This window comes from Stenella coeruleoalba (genome assembly GCF_951394435.1).
Source record: "Stenella coeruleoalba genome assembly, chromosome: 6".
Taxonomy (NCBI): domain Eukaryota; kingdom Metazoa; phylum Chordata; class Mammalia; order Artiodactyla; family Delphinidae; genus Stenella; species Stenella coeruleoalba.
In genome coordinates this window covers 34,868,120-34,888,834 of record NC_137151.1, presented here as the reverse complement: position 1 = coordinate 34,888,834, position 20,715 = coordinate 34,868,120, and the positions used below count along the sequence as shown (strand labels likewise).

At 38.0% G+C, this 20,715-nt stretch overlaps 1 protein-coding gene across 8 annotated transcripts in view; it reads right to left on the bottom strand.

Annotated features, from left to right (window-relative positions):
• The window catches only part of R3HDM1 (R3H domain containing 1), a 118,745-nt gene that overhangs the window by 33,422 nt on the left and 64,608 nt on the right, over positions 1 to 20,715 (bottom strand). For all 8 annotated transcript variants that reach the window (XM_079925243.1, XM_079925245.1, XM_079925238.1 and 5 more), the window contains 2 exons: positions 13,096 to 13,250; positions 8,731 to 8,882 (listed from right to left, as the gene is read on the bottom strand). In XM_079925243.1, coding sequence (XP_079781369.1) covers positions 8,731 to 8,882; positions 13,096 to 13,250 — 307 coding nt within the window. The remainder of the gene's footprint in view (positions 1 to 8,730; positions 8,883 to 13,095; positions 13,251 to 20,715) is intronic.

The following is a 20,715-nucleotide window of genomic DNA, read 5'->3' as shown; positions in this document are numbered from 1 at the left end:
CAAACCCGTGTCCCCTACATTGGCAGGTGGATTCTTAACCACGGCGCCACCAGGGAAGCCCTACTTCAGGGTTTTTGTTTGTTTTTCCGGAGAGAAAAATGTTCTAAAATTGACTGTGGTGATGGTTGCTGCACATCTGTGAATATACGAAAAACTATTAAGCAGTACACTTAAGTGGGTGAATTGTAAGGTATATGAATTTTACCTCAATAATGCTGTTTATAAAAAAGATAAATAAGGAAATAGTAGAACGGACAAAAACGGTGCATATGTAAAAGGTACACACAAAGGAGTCATATTATATGAAGTCACCCACAAAATGGTTGATGATTTAGGAAAAGTAATAGTATTCAAAACCCTACATAAAAATGTCATTGCTATCATTCATCTCTTTATGGTTTTGCAAATATAATGACTGTTATTTCAAATTATTATTATTTTTGATGGGAGAATAGGACCCAGTGTATTCTTCTTAAGCAATAATTAGTTCACTTGAAAAGCAAGTCTCACATGTGCTACAGTTTTTAGTGACTACTAAAGATGATGTCATTGAAAACTGATGAATATTTGGCAAGGTGTGCTTTGGTTTTCTGCCTTTTTAAACCATCTGACGTCTTACTGCCAGTGATAGTCAAACAAACTTCCTGAACTTAATAACATTGCTTAGTAGACATGTGCTGTGTTCCCTGAAGATGCTGTAAGTAATCGATATAATCCATTTGGGGACTATAGTAGTCTGGGTATCACACGTTTAATTCTTTAATAATGAATTAAAGAGACTGAAGCGGGTAACAAAAAACAAGCACTCTGAATCTCAATAGTCCCAATGACTGATTCACCATCTGTGACAACCTGAGCAAATTTCACCAGAATTTAAACCAAATTTAATCAGCCTAGCAGAAAAAATAAAAATTAAAAATGAAAGTAAACTATTCAAAGGTTACTCCATATTTCTCTTGGATCATTTTTGTTGGATTTTCCTATGAATAACAACATTTTTTACAACTTGTTTTTGGAGCAATTTTAATTTTGGGGGTGGATTATATTTGTGGTAAACCTTTTAGAGGTAGAATTACAGAATAAAAAAGTACAGCAGTTTCATGTTTTGTTAAATATCATCAGACTGATTTATAGAATCAGTTTTCATATACCTAGCACCCAGCAACGTTTGTCTCTCTGCTTAGTGTTAACTGTTTTGTCCTCTTTTTTTGGTTAAGGTTGCCTTAGTTCTCATTTCTTAAGATTGTCGGGGAGAGTGAACATTTTCTCATGTGATAATTTATTATTAGCTCTTGTCAAATGGGTGAAGTACTTATTTCCATGAATTATTTGTGGAGTTCATTCTAGAACTCCACAAATAATTATCATTAATATTATCATTCTAGAACATACAGAAGTGATACAAATGTTTATAAGCTTTTATCAGACATCTGTCACATTTCCCCACATCTTGATGCTTTCTTTTTGAAATCTATCTTAATGTAACTGTGCTGAATCTTTATATCAAAACAACCTTTAAAACATTCATCTACTCTTTGATAACGCACTTCATATCTTGAATCCTAAATCAGTGAGAAAAATAAAGCAGTCAGAAAAGTATTTTCATAAACTCTTCACCACACCTATCTACATACTAATATCTGAGCCCATGCACTCTGCTTTTCCTCCATTTACCATACGCAAATCCTCTGCATTTTATTTATGGCTAACCGACTTTCCATTTGAGTGTTTACTCTCATCCGCCTTGAGGACCTTACAACTCTACCCCCTCTCTCCTATAGCAACACACCTCTTTCTGGTGTCTTTCATTTTAGCATGCAAACACTTCTTTTTTCAATTAAGAACAGGACAATTTCTCTTAACCTCATTTTCCCCTCCCATATACTACTGAAATTCAATGCTCCCTTTAGGGATGCAATTCTCAAAAGTTGTCTCTATTTAGTGTCTCCAGTTCCTCTCCTCCCATTCTCTTGCCCCTTATCTCTTAAAGTCTTCCCCCATAGTTAATGATTTTATTACCTATTTAGGGGTTTGAAATATATATACAACAAGAGTACCCAGAAATATATTATACATTTTAAAGAATTATAAGATGAAGAACTATGTAACCTCCATTTGGATTAAGAAAAGAACATCACTAAGTTTCCACAACTTTCCTCACCATGTACCTCTAACTATTGTATAGCAGTGCTCCACACGTAGGTTTAACTTTTTAAACAAATTGTTTCTGAAGGTGTTTTTTTTTTAAATTACTGAGGTTTGAGAATTCTTCATATCCTCTCTACAGAAGTACTTTTTCAGATATTTGATTTCCCAGTCAGTATATTGTTTGACTTTTCATTTTTATTCTGTTGTGTAGCCAGTTTCCAACTGGTATAATTTTCTTACTGTCTGAAAGACTTCCTTTAACATTCCTTGCAGTGCAGGTAAGCTGGTGATTAATTGTTTCAGTTTTTGCATGTTTGAAATAGTCTTTATTTCATATTTGTTTCTGAAAAATATTTCTACTGGTATAGAATTCTGTTTTTTCTCTCATAACCCCAAATACAGATGTTGTACCACTGTCTTCTGGCTTGTACTGTTTCTAACAAGAAGTCTATCGAAGTCTTATCTTTGTTCCTCTATACGTAACGTGTCTTTTTTTCTCTGGCTACTTTTACAATTTTCTCTTTATAACGTTTTGAAAAGTTTCCTCCATATTTCTTTTGCCTGAGTTTGTTGAACTTTTTGGATATGCAGGTTTATGATTTTCATAAATTTTGAAACATTTCAGCCATTACTATTCAAATATTTTTTGTCCGCCCTTTTTCTCTCTTTGGAGGATGCCAATTGCACATGCATTAGGCCCCCTGAAAAGCACTGATGCTCTGTTTATTATTTCCTAGTTCTTCTTCCTGCCTGAATTTTATACTGGCATTGTTTCAGTCAGTTTCAATTGACTGATTTTTCCTCATTATTGGCCTTATTAGTTTCTCACTTCCTTGCATACTTCCTAATTTTTGATTGGATGCCAGGCATTATGAATTTAACCTTGTTGACTGTTGGATATCCTTGTTTTTTTTTTTTGTTTGTTTTGGCCGTGTTGGGTCTTCATTGCTGTGCGCAGCCTTTCTCTAGTTGCGGCGAGCGGGGGCTACTCTTTGTTGCAGTGCATGGGCTTCTCACTGCGGTGGCTTCTCTTATTGCAGAGCACAGGCTCTAGGTGCGCAGGCTTCAGTAGTCGTGGTGTGCGGGCTCAGTAGTTGTGGCTCGTGGACTCTAGAGCACAGGCTCAGTAGCTGTGGGGCACGGGCTTAGTTGCTCTGTGGCATGGTATCTTCCAGGACCAGGGATTGGACCTGCGTTCCCTGCATTGGTAGGCGGATTTTTTTTTTTTTTTTTTTTTTTTGCGGTACGCGGGCCTCTCCTTGCTGTGGCCTCTCCCGTTGCGGAGCACAGGCTCTGGACACGTAGGCTCAGCGGCCATGGCTCACGGGCCCAGCCGCTCCGTGGCATGTGGGATCCTCCCAGAACGGGGCACGAACCCGTGTCCTGTGCATCGGAAGGCGGACTCTCAACCACTGCGCCACCAGGGAAGCCCGCAAGCGGATTCTTAACCACTGCGCCAGCAGGGAAGTCCCCCTTGTATTTTTAAATAATATTTCTGAGCTTTGTTCTGAGCCACAGTTATCTGGAGACAATTTAATCCTTTTGGGTCCTGCTTGTTTAAGGCAGGACCAGAGCAGCTTTTAATCTAAGGCTAATTGTCCTCCACTACTGAAACAGTATTCTTTTAAGTCCTCTACTCAATGCCTCATGTGTTATGAGGTTTTGACATACTGGCTGGTAGGAATTTAAACTCTTCCTGTCCTTGTGTGAGCTTCAGGGATTGTTCTGCCTGTTCCTTTTGAATGGCTCTTTTCCCTGCCTTGGGGAGTTTTTGCACATAAATGCACCAGTCAGCAATCAACTAAGACTCAAAAGGGTCCCACTTAGATCTCCAGAGCAACCTCTTTGTAACCCTCTTCTCTTCAGTATTCTGCCCTGCAAACTCTAAGCCACCTTGGCTTCCTGGGACTCCTAATTCCATCTCCTTAACTTAGACAGAGGGTCTTGCTTGGGTTCCTCCTCCCTGAGATGTGGCTAGGACACTCTCCCCAGGCAGCAAGCTGGAGCAATCGGAAGACTCACTTGTTTGTTTTCCCTCTCTCAGGGTTTACTGTCCCTCACTGCCTAATGAAAACTGTTGTTTCATGTATTTGTCTCTAGTTTTAAAGTTATGGTAGGAGGATAAATTTGGTTTCTACTACTCTATCGTGGCTGGAAATGGAAATCAAGAGGATGTAGGTTTTTAAGATCCTTTCATCAACATGTCTGATATTGTCCCCAACACTGATAAGTAAAACACGGGAGTTGCTTTACACAGGAGTGTGAAACACAAGAGTTGTTTTACACAGCAGTATAAAACACACTCTCAAGGAATAGAAATTATTCACAAAATAAAATAAATAGAATATGCCAAAGGGGCACTTCCAACACAAACCTTTTCTGCTTCCTAAACTTGGAGTATCTCAGGGGATCGCTTGTTATCTAGGTTACCTATGGCCTGAAGAAATAACAAATAAAATGGCAAGCCATTCAAATTCTTGGGCTGTGAAGAAAGGATGGATTTTGAGAAACAATTTGGAAAAGCTTAAAATTTACTTGAGGAAGAAAGCTGTAAAAATCTAACGAATAATTCAAAAGTGGGTGGGAAGATTAAGAGATGTACTCCTTTTTCCTTATGTTTAAAAAAAAACTAACTGAATTTCTCCTTACATAAGTTCTTTCCCTTCTGTCTTTCAAAAAAGTACTACCTATTTTTGAATAAATATTCTTCTTGACCTTTTATCTGTAAGACTTCATGAACTGCAAAACTTGTAATTTCCTTCTTAGAGTTCTTTATTTGTTATTTTGGCCACATTGTGGGGCTGGCTTATTTATTCATTACAATTTATTTATTTATTTATTTTTGGCTGCATTGGGTCTTTGTTGCTGCATGTGGGCTTTCTCTAGTTGTGGTGAGCGGGGCTACTCTTCGTTGCGGTGCACGGGCTTCTCATTGCGGTGGCTTCTCTTGTTGCGGAGCACGGGCTCTAGGCACGCAGGCTTCAGTAGTTGTGGCATGCGGTCTCAGTAGTTGTGGCTCATGGGCTCCAGAGCACAGGCTCAGTAGTTGTGGCGCATGGGCTCAGATGCTCCGCGGCATGTGGGATCTTCCCGGACCAGAGATTGAACCTGTGTCCCCTGTCTTGGCAGGTGGATTCTTAACCACTGCGCCACCAGGGAAGTCCCTGGTTTAATTTTGAAACCAGAGCTTATGAACAATGTAATTAAAAATATAGAAAATATAATGTTTAGAATATATGATTCCTAACAAAGTTCACATATTATGTGTACACTGAAAAATAACTTGAATGAAGACACCAAAATTTAACAGTGATTATCTCTGAGTGGTGAGATTGTAGCTGATTTGCTTTTTCACCCTTTTTTACATTTTGAAAATTTTATATTTTCAACTTTTCTACAATGACTCTGTATTGTATGTATAATCAGGAAGACCCAAACAAGTTAAATAGAGAAAACACTCTTTTAACAGACAAAATGTAGATGCAGGAGAATTATTTTGCCCAATAGAAACTCACTGAGAGAGACTGAAAAATGAAAAGATTTTTGCATGAAATAGCACCTCTCCTCCTTATTCTTTAAAGATATCTACTTAAAAATTATTAATCTAAAATAGAGACTTCCAAAAAAATAAAATAAAATAGAGACTTCCCTGGTGGTGCAGTGGTTAAGAATCCGCCTGCCAATGCAGGGGACAAGGGTTTGAGCCCTCGTCCGGGAAGATCCCACATGCCATGGAGCAACTAAGCCCGTGCGCCACAACTACTGAGCCTGCGTTCCGGAGCCCGTGAGCCACAACTACTGAGCCCGCATGCCACAACTACTGAAGCCCGTGCGCCTAGAGCCCATGCTCCGTGACAAGAGAAGCCACCGCAATAAGAAGCTTGTGCACCTCAACAAAGAGTAGCCCCTGCTCACTGCAACTGGAGAAAGCCCACGGGCAGCAAGAAAGACCCAATGCAGCCAAAAATAAATAAATAAATTTATATTAAAAAATTACTATTATCACTCATTTTTGGTGAGTTTACAAGAAATGGAATAGCTATAAGCATCCTCTTCCCTTCCTATTTAAAATTATTTTTGTCCATATAACTTAATTTACTAATTAATTTTGGTGATAAACAAAAGCTGTTATATCCAATGAAGAGAAAATAAACATTCTGAAAAGGCAATGTTTTAGCACCAGAAGTAACTTTCTCATTACATTTTATTTCTCTAGGCTAAGTGTTAACAAATTCCCTTTTAATAACAACAGAAGTAAAAGTTCACTAAAACATGTGGTTCAGATTGAGACTCTGTTATTGACAATTATTTCAAAGGATGGCTGAGGCAAACAAAAAACCAAAATGCAAAACTAGAAGTTTAGGAGAAATTAAAGGAATCCAAAACAGTTCCAGAAGTAGGACAAAGGGGACACTAGAGGGATACTAGTTTACAAAATGAGGAAAAACAGACTATGCAGATGGAAAAGGGAAAAAGACTTAAAAGTAGGTTTTCTTTTTCATTATTTCATAAAGATTCTGTGAAACCTTTTTTTTAGAGTTCTGAAAAATAAAGGTTACAGTCTCTTCAAGTTCCCCTCTCTGTACGCTGGCGCTTTGAGATTGCAGATCAAAGACAAAAGTATATTCTCCTTTTGAGTTTCAAGATAAAAATGGGAAAATAAATGGTAATACAAAAAAAACCCAAATGGGAGCATTTTGAAAATATTATCCAACTAGCCTGCCCATTTTTGCAGACTGTAGGAATGAAATTAGATTTTTCTCTACATCATAGACAGAAATACCATGATTTGTTGTAAAACTAGTTTCTCTGACCGGTACATGGCTTGCTGAAAGTGACAAGACACATGATTTGTATCAGGCCATGCTAAATCCTCATAGTACACATAACAACACAATCCAATCCAAACACAAAATTGCCTCAGTGATAACTGATTGGTTGAGCTGAAAGTAAAGATAATTCAAATTCCACTTTTCTGCATAAGGAGCCGCCACAAGAAAATGGATTGCTAAGCAACTCAAGCTAAGGAAGACATTTTTCAGAACAAAGGCTCACTTAGTGTTCTTACAGAAATCTTATAATCTGGTAATGTTTTAGTATAAACATGTGTGTTTGGATCAGGACCCTATAGCTTAGAGTTTAAGATATACTTTCCCCCTGTGAACAAACTGAGATTTATTATACTTGCTGGTATGGAGTAATCGACACAGTTTTACCTTAGGACACTGGGTCTTGGATGAAATTTTACAATGACAGATATTATGACTTTCTTGCAAATGTGTAAAATATTACTGGTTATGGAGACTTGTGCATAGCTGAAGTGTACAGATGAAAAAAAGGGCTGGTTAGCATAGGTCAGTGAGTCTCAACTCTTACTGCCAGAAGAATCACCTGGAAGGCTTTAAAAAATAATGGGAAATTTTAACACAGTATAAATTTCTATTTTCAGGACTTCCCTAGCAGTCCAGTGGTTAAGACTCCGTGCTTCCATTGCAGGGGATGCAGGTTCAATCCCTGGTCCGGGAAATAAGATCCTGCGTGCTGCACAGTGAGGCCCCCCCAAAATTTTTTTTAAATTTTCACTGTGCAGCAGCTCTACCACAAAAGAGCTGGGGCTCATCACTGTATAAAACTCCAAAGTTGCCTGTGAGATTTCAACCAACTTGTTTAAAAAGCCTGGGCCTTTTCAGTTTGTGGTATCCACAGAGAGGAGGAAATATGTGAGTTCCTCAGGTGTGTATGCATGTGTGTTTATGACAACAAATAAAATGAGAGTCAAGTCCCCATTTTCCCAAACAGATTCAATGAAGCAAGTACTGCAACCCCTTCTTCACCTCTAAATACCATCTGTAACCATAACTGGGTGACAGCCTCTTATCAGCAATTCTACCTTCAGACTCCTTATTAAAAAGAGCACCAAGGCTACTCTGGCAACCTTACAGAAATGTCATGAGAATAAATGAAAGACTGTAATCTACTCTGAACAGCAGACTAAAAGTACCCAACTCAAAGGAAGACTATTTTTTTTTTTAACACATTAGGCTTATCAGAGAAGCTTCTGTTCTTTTAAGTTAAGTGGCTAATGGAATACTTCACGACTTGCTTTAATATAGACCTACTATCATTTGCTTCTCATATGCCTCCCTCCTCTTACTGATGAAAAAGGAGCTCCCCAGAGCCTGAAAGATTCCAGCAAGATATTTTGCTCTTGAAGTTATATACAGGAAATACATTCTCCCCAGACTCTTACAAAAACCTTAAATATTAACACATAAACGCTCTTAACTCTAAGATCTATGGCCAACTATTGATTCCACTTAGGTGAGTAAAAGGAGACTGGCCTACTACTTTCAGGCACATGAGAGAAAATTTGATTCTCCATTGGTTTACATATGGAATGCCTTGCTTATACTGATTTTGTTAAAAAAAATGCTAGATAAATAGATTGTATTGTAGTTTTTCTATTCTAGATTAGAGAATGATCTCAGGTAATGCCCCTTAGGCAACTTTAAAATTAGCAACAGACCACAATCCTGATAAACAATGAGGAGCTATAAGATTAGGCTTTTTATTCATACTCACCTTAAATTATTTTGTTGGCCAGGTGGAATGATGCTATAGTAAACTGGCATTCCTGCTGTAGGCATAGATCCTTGATTAGACTGATTAGGGAACATAACAGGCTGTTGATAAGTCTGATGGGCAATTCCTTGAGAACCTTGAGGCAGTGAAACCTAAAATTTGAAAGGCAATTTTTAAAGGCAAAAAACGTTCTTTAAAACCTTGCAAATGTTAATGTCTCCAGCCTCCATAAACTTTCAAGTGTGAGCAGTTAGGAATAAGGTAAAACTGCCAATAGGCTGTCCTGATAAGTTAGTTACAGCATTACCACTTTATTTCAATGTTCCTTTTAGCTGGTTATTGTTTTTGGCTAGCATTTATCAATAGTACAGTAGGCTAGGAGTTATGACTCACATCCCAAAGTAGAAGTTATCTTATTATTTTTATTTTAAAAATTTATTTATTTAATTTTTGGCTGCGTTGGGTCTTTGTTGCTGCACGCGGGCTTTCTTTAGTTGCAGGGAGCCAGGGTTACTCTTCGTTGTGGTGTGTAGGCTTCAGTAGTTGTGGCAGGCGGGTTCAGTAGTTGTGGCTCACGGGCTCTACAGCACAGGCTCAGCAGTTGTGGTGCACGGGCTTAGTTGCTCCGCGGCATGTGGGATCTTCCCGGACCAGGGATCGAAGCCATGTCCCCTGCATTGGCAGGTGGATTCTGAACCAATGTGCCACCAGGGAAGTCCCAGAAGTTATTTTAAAAAAGAAACAGTTTCCAAATAAGGATGACCCTTTCACATGGAAAGAGTAATGCAATTTACCTCAGGTAGAGCGAAGTAAAACTCAGATGGGGTACTAGTGAGATACATTGGATCAGAAAGTGTGAGCTCTGAAGCTTAAGATATCTAGATGTGATACTGACTCCATCAATTTTACTATATATGTGACACTGGGCAAACGACTTAACTCAGATTCTGAGGCCCCAGAGTTCATTATCTGCAAAAAGAGGATGCCACCTCCACCTCAGGAGGGGTATCATCTCCATTATAATCTCCATTTACAGGATCTAGCACAGCAGGCATCTGATGAACAGTGGATCTTTCAATTCTCTGTTTTCCACATTCATCTACATAGAAACCACATGAACATAATCAGGACTTCCCTGGTGGTGCAGTGGTTAAGAATCCGCCTGCCAATGCAGGGGATACGGGTTTGATCCCTGGTCTGGGAAGATCCCACATGCTGTGGAGCAACTAAGCCCGCGAGCCACAACTACTGAGCCCTCACGCCACAACTACTGAAGTCCACAGGCCTCGAGCCCGTGCTCTGCAACAATATAAGACACTGCCACGAGAAGCCCGCGCAACACAACCAAGAGTAGCTCCCGCTCGCCGCAACTACAGAAAGCCCGCGCACAGCAATGAAGACCCAACGTGGCCAAAAATAAATAAATTAAAAAAAAAAACACACAAAAAAACACATGAACATAATGGATTCATTTCTCTAGTTTCCAGTTTCTAAAATAGAAACCACAACGGCATAATGGTTTTGTAATTTACAAGTGCACCACATTAGTTGCATTACAATGATTTTGGTAAATAAAGCCTGTGTAAAAGCTTCTGATGATGATGTCAGCAACAGTAGTAACAGTGATGACAATCAAAGTTAACATTACCGAGTACTTACTACCATGTTCAGGTTCTGTTCCAAGAACTTTATGTATATTATTACATCAAGTCTTCCTAACAACCCTAAGAAGTTACTTTTATCATCCTTGTTTTATAGAAGGGGTTAAAAATTGAGGTTAATAACTTGCCCAACGTTGTATAGCTAGTAAGGAGAAAAGTCGGGGTTTGAACCCATGCCCACTGGCTCCAGAGCCTTAGTTCTTTAACCACTTTATCATTCTCTATACCTGGGCTCTGTGATCTATAAGTTGATGATTAACTTCTAAGTCTTGCCTATATAACATGTTTCTAAACTAGTAACTAGTTCTTTCAAAATACACAGTAATCTCTTAAACTACTTTCAATTTGGCTCAGCAGCAAAGATAAAGCTGTTGGTTTGATTTATCCATTTTTTTATGACAAAATATATTTCAGTCTTTTTGTCTACTGAGGCAGTGTAACATCCTAAGATTATTTCTGATTCTATCTAAGTTAGTGTATGTGCAAGATCTAGGAAAAATGGCAACTCAATCTAGATGATTTAAGCTACACAATAAATTTGTAACTAGTGGTAAAGAAAAAACTGAAGTACCAAAAGAGAGGAAACCGTACTTGAGAATGTACAGCCGCAGAATATACTCTACTGAGTAGATGACTTTTCAGGTTTATTATTTATTTGTTAATTTAAAATTTTATTTTTATTTTTTCAGCCGTGAGGCACGACTTGCAGGATCTTAGTTCTCCGACCAGGGGTTGAACCCAGGCCCTTGGCCGTGAAAGCAACGAGTCCTAACCACTGGACTGCTAGGGAATTCCTTCGGGCTTATTTTTTAGATGACAGTTTATTACCACCTAGCTTATCTAACCAAATGTAGTAGGAAGCATGAAGCAGCCTGTCATTCACTGCTTATCAGAGCAATACATCTCACAGTCATTCACCCAGTGGAAGGATTACATGAAATACCATGAGAAAATAATTTATAACTTGTAAAAAAGTATGCTATAGAAATGATAATAATTGTCTTAGCTCTGAAACACTTTCAGTATCTAGCTCCATTTTTAAAAACTACACTAACGAGGATGTAATTTATTTTAAACTTATATTTCTTTTTTTTATAGTTAATCCACCAGTTAATTTTCCAGTGTTAAACTAATCTTTCTTTTATTTGTTTGTTTATTTATTTATTTAGTCTAGCCTGCACCGGGTCTTAGTTTTGGCACGCAGGATCTTTAGTTGCGGCATGCGGACTCTTAGTTGCAGCATGCATGCGGGATCTAGTTCCCCGACCATGGATTGAACCCGGTCCCCCAGCACTGGGTGCACAGAGTCTTACTCACTGGACCACCAGGGAAGTCCCTAAACTTATATTTCAAGGGAGATCTTATTTACACAGTGCCTGGGCATCTAACAGATGCTCAGCAGACTAGATTAGGTAGCATGACCAGGGTCCTTGAGAAGGGAGAGCTCCTGGCTTGGTAGTGATCCTGTCTAATATCTAGCTACAGAAGAAATAGGGGATGGGCAGTCTCATGGGCCTCGGTTTAAGCAGGGTGGACTGGAGTAAAAAGCATGGAGGATTTGAGAGAAAAGAAAGATATAAAATCTAGTTTCAGGATGTATCTTCTTTTTTCCTTAGTTGCTTTCTATTATCAAGGGGCTTCAAAAGTAGACATATTCTTAGTGCTCAGAAGTCCTCAACAATTCCACATTTTACATTTTAATTACAATTTTCATTTTCTGCAATTACAAGAATATGCTACCTCCTTTGCTCATATCCTTCCCCATCCTCAGAATGCCTTAACTAATTTATGCCCATAATTTTCTTTTAAGAGCTGATTAAAGGTTTATACCTTTCTAGAAGACTTCTGTATTAAGTCCCTAACCTATTCATGGCCATATTTCACAATTCCTTCACTTAGTGGTCTGTATATTAACATCAATTTGTTGACCTGTGTTTAGATGTACAATTTATCTTCCCAGCTAGATTATTTTTACCTTGTTGAGATGAATGACAACGGCCTTTGGATTTCTTAACATTCGAGTCAGTTATGGGAAACCATGAGGCTAATAAAACAAACTCACTCACAGGTTATTCCAGAAAGGTAAAGGAAGGTAAAATAAATTTCTGGAAATGTGCCATAGATGGGCTAAAGAAATCTGACTTATTCATGAAACAGTAGGTATTTCTACTTTAGAACTATAAATTAAAATCCATGACATTTTCAATACATGACATACTCTTCCTTTTCGTGATTTAGTGAGGGGGAAAGACGTCAGTTCCAGCATGGGAAATTGCACATCCTTCTCTATTCTATAAATACTGACTTATAATCTGTACTGTATTTCATATACCTACCTCTACCTTTATTTTTCCCTCCCATTCCATTCTCCTCAAGAGATTTTCTAAGGAGCTGAAGAATAGAATAAGACACTTGCTCATATATTGATACTTATGTATTGAATAGCTGGAAACACAGACAATGCCAGAAAAATCTACTTCTCAAAATTAATATGGTTCAGATATTTTTTTCTAAGTTAATGAAGTGAATGAATGATGCAATAAGTGAGGACAGAACAAAGCTGCAATGACTAATAAAACTCTTAAGACTATAAAGTTATGTATTACAGAAGCATTTTCCCCATATTAAAAGGAGAAGAATGTAGCTACACATTTTAGTTATTCAAAATCCCCTCTACCCAACGCAGGTAAGAGCGACCACGTACCTGATATGATGGCACTGAAGGATAGGGGATGACCACTCCTTGAATCTGATTTCCAATGCTGTTCGGCTGGCCACCAACTAGGCTCTGACTCTGGGGTTGCTGAACTCCAACTATCCCCTGGTAGTTTTGCTGCTGGTTGGGCATAACTTGATAACCTGTAATGGCACAGTGAGTTAAATCCTGCTTTGAATTTAATTTATTTCACTAGCAGTATGTTTTTGTATTTTAAGCAAGTACTTTGTGTTCTAAGATGACAGAGTTTTGTTTAAACAGCAAGTCTCAAAAATCTTCTGTTATGAGAGCTAATATTTAAAAGGTTTACTATGTAGGTAACCCAAGTCAGCTACCCTCTCCGCCCTCCCAAAATAACACTCAAATAAAATTTGGGTACAAAGATTTCCTTTGCAGTTGAGGAAATTTATAGGGCCACAGACTTGGTTTATATACACAATTACTAGTTAGTGTATAGTACAGTCTGTTATTAAAAATAGTTTCTGTGGGCCAGGACTGGCTACATAATTTGTGGGACCCAGTGCAAAAGCAAAATGCAGGGCCTCTTGTTAAAAAATGGAGAGTTTTGAGTTGGTAGTAGTAGAACTCGTCCTTCTGGAGACTGAAAATAATGGCAGGGGGGAACCACTTTTATAGAATAGTTGTATGTTTGAAAAACCACACTAAGATACGAATCCTTATATTAGGAATGTGTCAAGGGCACAAGGAAAAATGTAGTTACCTAGCAATTTTTAAGGTTATTTCCTTATATTATTAAGATCACTTAACAGAGGAACAGATCATTAGAGAGGTTAAGCAATCTGCCCAAAGTTCACAAATCAAAAACCTAAGGGACAGTTCTTCCTAAACTGAAGGCACTGTTGGTAATTTAACTAGTAAGTTAAGAGTATAAACATACTTTTATTAAGTGAATTTATCAGTTATTTAAACAAGAATCCACAATGATAAGCTTTGAGTAGTGAATATGAATTGTACAATATGTGTCTCCTGACCCTAAGAGGATTCCTTTAAGTAAACCAGTTAGCTCAAGACTTATGTAAATTACTAAAAACTACCACAAATCCTTTTTTTGTTTTTTTTTTAAAAGAAACCAGATAAAAATAACTAACTGGCCTTCTAATCAGGGTATCTAAAAAGCTTCTACAAAGATAAACCAAACTATGGCATTGCCTATACAAACTTCCACAACTAAAGGTCAGCGAAATGATTTCTCTGATAGCACCATAAATCTATTCTGCTACCTTATAAATATCAAGATTTCATCTCCATCCTTATTAATTCCTAAAGCAACAGGAATGGCAAAGATCCCATCTCAGGTATTGATTGTAGACAAGGGTATCACTCACTGAAGTTGCCTGGAAGCCTCAATGATTCCACTCAATGGCTAAATAATTGAATAAATTCTAACATCAACCTTCTCTAAAGATATGAATACAAAACATATCCAGTAACTAAGCAACATATTAACAACAAAGTAAAAATCAAGTACAAATCCAGTTATAGTGAATACTTTAATAGTGAAGGGTTTTATAAAATGATGCTATTTCTATGGCAACAGTGCTTTATTGCCATGTTTCAAATGAGTTCTCACCAATCTAGCTTTCCCAAAAACTGTATATTACGGTCCTTATGTGTAATAAAGTGATTGTTAACATGCTGTTTCTGAAACATTTCTCCCTGTGAAATTCCTATAGTCCTCAAATCTGGTGGTAAAGAAGCTTCTTTCTTTCTTTTTTTTTTTTTTTTCCCGGTACGCGGGCCTCTCACTGTTGTGGCCTCTCCCGTTGCGGAGCACAGGCTCCGGACATGCAGGCTCAGCGGCCATGGCTCACGGGCCCAGCCGCTCCGCGGCATGTGGGATCTTCCCGGAGCGGGGCACGAACCCATGTTCCCTGCAACAGCAGGCGGACTCTCAACCACTGCGCCACCAGGGAAGCCCAAGAAGCTTCTTTCTTGCTCCTTAGCCTAATAATTAACAACCAACCCTATTTTCAGTTTACCAAATAACAAGTATTTCAAATTCATACTCAAGTCCAAATATCATCGAAACGTACACTGACACATTTCCACCCCTAGGAAAAGAAAGGGCAGGAATGGAAATGGGATGTGAAGACCTTTTTTTGTGTTGGAAACACCACCTCTCATCCACACATACATCTATTGCAGTGTCAGAATTTGGGCTCAGCTCTTTAGAGACTGGGAAAGTAACTTCTTACAATGGTCTTGTCCGAATTACAGTCCACTAAAATTAAAAAGAAAAATGTGACCACCTAGCAGAATTCACTGTAACATAATGTGACTTAAATACCTTGACTTAAATAGTCACATCCCCCTAAGAAACTTAAGTGTTTTTCAAACTATTTTTGTATTTTATTCATTGCCAGTATTTGGAGGTTCACCTTGTTTGCCTCCTGCCTGCAACTCCCTCTGATGAAAAGAAATCTGACACAGAAAACTTCAATACATAGCTATAGATTTCATGACACAGTGGTCTAATGCAGCATCACCTGGACACTACATCATGGAATTTACACCGATAAATTTCCAATGGTATTTTAGATTCTTTAATGCAACCTTAACTCCACTAATATCCATTCCTACAAATGTATATATATATATCTCCACACAAACATCACATTTTGAAAATGTGCAACATAACATAAAATCTAAAACATCTGACTCTAGCACCTCATTTGTCATAGACGGTTATGTAAAGATGCTGTGAGCTCAAGATGTGCCTGGAGGGTGATAAAAGGTGAGTGAAACACGGTCCCTATCTTTGAAATTAGGCATTCTTAGCCAAGACACCATAACAGAAGAGCAGAATAAACAGAGCATTATGAAATTAAGAGGGAGAAGTTAATCCTGGCTGGTATTCACAGAGGAAGTAACATATGAGCCTGGACTTAAAGAAAAGGTCTGGACAAAGTAAAAAACATATTTGAGGAACAGGGAAGAAAAGTGGAAGATGAAGGCAGAATATTGGTGGAGAACCAGAGATTTTACAAGTAGAAAAGCAGTGAGAACAATTAAGAGGTTCCAGATTTTAAAGACTGTGAAAGTAGAAAAAATAACTAATATTAGTACTTCATTCAGAAGTAGCACAAATAAACTGGGAACATGTTTTTAAATAACAGTGGAGCTAATAAAAATAAGAATGTCAAACACATTAAAAGAAAATACCTTCCTAAGAAGCTCTCTTATTAATCTTCTCATAATTTTGTTCATTGCCTCATTCCATATTTCTTTCTTTTTTTTTTTTTTGCGGTACGCGGGCCTCTCACTGTTGTAGCCTCTCCCGTTGCGGAACACAGGCTCCGGACGCGCAGGCTCAGCGGCCATGGCTCACGGGCCCAGCCACTCCGCGGCATGTGGGATCTTCGCCGACCGGGGCACGAAGCCGTGTCCCCTGCAGCGGCAGGCATACTCTCAACCACTGCGCCACCAGGGAAGCCCTATTCCATATTTCTTAAAACTCGACAGGTAATATAAAATTGTTCTTGTTAACTGTTCTCTCATGGCTTGTGTACACGTTTAAAAAACCCCCCAAATAGAAATGGTGTGCTTTTTAAGGGCAGGGTTAGAAGCTTGTAACACCCTACCCACCCCGTTAAAGGAAAAAAACCCCAAAATATCCATATCGGTTATCAAGCAAATAAGCCAAAAAAGTGGGCACTTAATATTTATACTTACTAAATAAACAGCGAGGAAGAACATATTCTTAACAGAATGGAATCAAAATAATACACGCTTCTACACAAAACCAGGCTGACTGAGAATGAATGGCCAGTTTCTCACTGTCCACGTTTAGTGAATGGCTTTTGATAGCAAAAGCAGTACTTAAGTTTTAAGATAACATGTTTATATAATAAGGTTAAACATATTTGCCTTTTCATTAAAATGAAACTTAATCCCATGAATACAAATAACCTCAGTCTAGAATCATGGATCACTCATTATGCCTCTCCTTAAAAAATGCATAGCATGGGGCTTCCCTGGTGGCGCAGTGGTTGAGAGTCCGCCTGCCGATGCAGGGGACGCGGGTTCGTGCCCCGGTCCGGGAAGATCCCACGTGCCGCGGAGCGGCTGGGCCCGTGAGTCATGGCCGCTGAACCTGCGCGTCCAGAGCCTATGCTCCGCAACGCAATGGGAGAGGCCACAACAGTGAGAGGCCCACGTACCAAAGGAAAAAAAAAAAAAAATGCACAGCAGCCGAATCACAGTAATTTTCATGTAATTAACCTCAAAGTGTTTACTTGATAAGGAAGAAAAGAACTGTTTTAGTTCATATCTAATATGTAAAGCTTGAAATGAAGGTTTAATTTGAACACTGCTGGGGAAAAAGGGACATTAAAAACACCTTTGAAAAAGCTTTATTTGATTATAAAATAGGTTTTCATGGAAGAAAATTTGGAAAATACAAAAAAGGGGAAAAGTCAGGGTGGAAAAAACCATTTTTGCATAACAGTCACTTGTAGATAATCACTATTTACATCTTGTATATATGGTTAGCCTTATTTTCCCTGCATAGATAGCAACATACATACCCACTTACATTGTTTATAGAAATGGACCATATGACACATTCTGTTTCAAAACCTTTCTCCATGCAATGTCTCCATAGCTAATCAATAGGGCTTGTACAAAGCTATGGGAAGGAAGCATTTAAGTAAATTTTCTTAGAACATATTTAGACCTCAAGTTAACAATAAAAGGATGAGAAAAAAACTCAGCGATCTGAACTCTCTACGGCCTTTTAGGAGGAAGGCATGTGTCAAGAAGATTACAAGACAAAAAGACCAAGTATTTTAGGACAAATTATGGCAGCTTCTGGTTTCCATTCTGCAACCCAGCCCAAACACAAATTTAGCCCAAATCCCTAAGCATTTTCATTCAGAATACTACATAATTATCATTTCTTCGATAGCAGGACGAGGCAATAATATTAGCTAACATTTACATGACATTCACTAGGTTTTAGGTACTGTTCTAAGCACTTTCATATGCTAACTCTTTTAGTGCTCCCAATCTCATGAAGTCTTACTATCTCTATTTTTCAGATGAAAAAAAACACAAAAGCACAGAGAGGTTCACATTTTGTCCAAGGTTACCAGCTGTTAAGTGCTGTAGCTGGGATTTGCACATAGTAGTCTGATTGTAAACTTTACTTTTCTCAGGGAAAAATGCTGAAGTAGAAAGAGTACTACAGTAATACTGCTCAAATAAGCAGAACACTTAAACACCTGACCTCCTTCCATTTTCTGAGAATTTTGGTTAATGAAGACTTTTACTGTAGTTTAACAGAAGTTAAACAGAGTCTAAGTCTTAACAGAAATTTAATTACAGGAAAACAAAGAATTATTGTAAATAGTCAATCAACCAGGAAAGTTTTTTTTTTTTCATTTGAAGATTATTTATGAGTATTAAGTGTTGTTACCTAAAACAGAATCAGAGTGAAAGGTGAGAGTCTAAGTCTTAACAGAAATTTAATTACAGGAAAACAAAGAATTATTGTAAATAGTCAATCAACCAGGAAAGTTTTTTTTTTTCATTTGAAGATTATTTATGAGTATTAAGTGTTGTTACCTAAAACAGAATCAGAGTGAAAGGTGGTTGAGCAGTTAGTCCAGACTGGGGCTATACAAACTTCCGGGCTGAAAACGAGACCAGGTGTCACAGGGTTTCCACTACTCCCCAGATGCATGGTTTGTGACCTCTTTATTTCAAGGTTACATTTCTTTGTCTCATTATAATAAGATTTCACATGTATATAAAACAACTGGGAAGGGGAAGAAGATGCTCAAATGGTGACATATTTCAGGTTCCATGTTCCCTGGTCTGGGTCTCTCACTCAGCCTGAGCATTTCCATGTCAATCTCCAATGTTCCTCTTTGGGTTTTTAGCTTTGCTATTTTACCTCAAAGGCTGCCTTTACTCAAAACGTATACTCTCCTGCCATATTCCGGATGAGTATACAGAAGATTTCTCCAGCAGAATTTTCATAAATGTGGCTCTCCTCTCCATCAAGTTGAACTGCTTTGCCAGGAAGTGAGCTTTTACCAATGGGGCAATGCCAGCTTTAACCTGGACACTGTGTATATAAAGGGGCATGTCCTGTAACAGGGGTGAGCCCTTCAAGTTCTTGTGAAGCAGTGGCTCTTTTCTACATACTGAATAAGCTTTACATTCATTTTTACATTCCAGGCAGGAAAACCCACCAGGTTTGAGGTTTGAACCACACTGAACAGGAAGCTGTCAGGGGCTGAGGAATCTAACTTAAAAAAAAAAAAAAAAAAGCAAAAAGCATCATTTAACATTTGATACATTGTATGGCTGGTATCCCAGGAAGGAAATTCTACTGGCATTAGGACAAGTACCTGAACTGTTTTTCAAGAAGTCGTGATGTTTGATCACTCATTCCAATACTTAACGACAAACAACAGTCCAGTGACTAGTTACAAAGTATACAATTTTAGAGTATACTCTCTAAAGAACATGATATTAAATGCTGCAAAAAGATTACTGGACTTTTTTTGAATGACGTAAGACCATGGGATCTATGTTGGTTATTAAAGTTACTATAATCACAAGCAAAACTAGAAATATTCACTTGGAAAGCACTAAAAAAGACAAGAAGTGCACAACATCATTCTACTAATCCAATTAAAGATAAGCCCCTTACTATTGTTTATGCAAGACAAAATCATTAATAGTTTATTAGCAACATAAAGGACCATGTAATTACAGACAGCCTCACTTTATGCACACTTGCTTAATAAAATTTACATCTTAAAGAACTGTTCAAGTTGCTTTAAACCTGTGTTTAAACATTCACGCTGCAGAGCATCAACTGTTACAGTGGCACTTATTAGAGAAGTGGCACTGTGCTTCAGGTTCATTATCTAAGTATTCAGACCAAAGGAAGGGAGGGACATAGCTCTGATAGTTTCAAAAGTATAGTTTGAAGACTGCCAAGTATGAGAAAAAAATCCAATGATCTGGAAAAGAGGGAGAAGGTTGAAGATTAGGAAGGGTAAAGTAGATTCCTAGAGAATGAAAAGTACCACTATGTTTGAAAAATGCTACAAGAAGAGTATTTCCAGTATTCTGACGCTCAATACATCCCCAACTTGGCTACTACCTAAATTATTCTTTCCTCAATAAAGTGTGTTTCAGTACATCATAATTAAAAAAAAAAAATCCTTCCTGTGATACATCTGGATTTAACCTGGGTGTAAGAGGAAAATAGAATATCTTTTATAGAAATTTGTGAGTATTGTGGGATAGCATCTATTTTGTAAAGCAAGCAATGCCTATATTAAGTGATACCAAACAACAGAATATAAACACCCAGATCTCAATATAAGGTATTATTTAACACTGACATTCTCCTTTGTTAAAGGACTGCACTGTGGCAATATTATCCCGTTTCTTCCAGCACTTTCAGAGGAAACCACAATCAATTTTGCAAGCTGAGAGAACTAGGACAATATAAATTGATGGCTCAGGCTCTTCCCCGGAGGGCTCCAAAGAATATTCTATTTTTAACTCTCTTTCACTTCAACAGAGAAGAGAGCAAGAAGGGAACACAGTGCTCAGCAGAAAAGT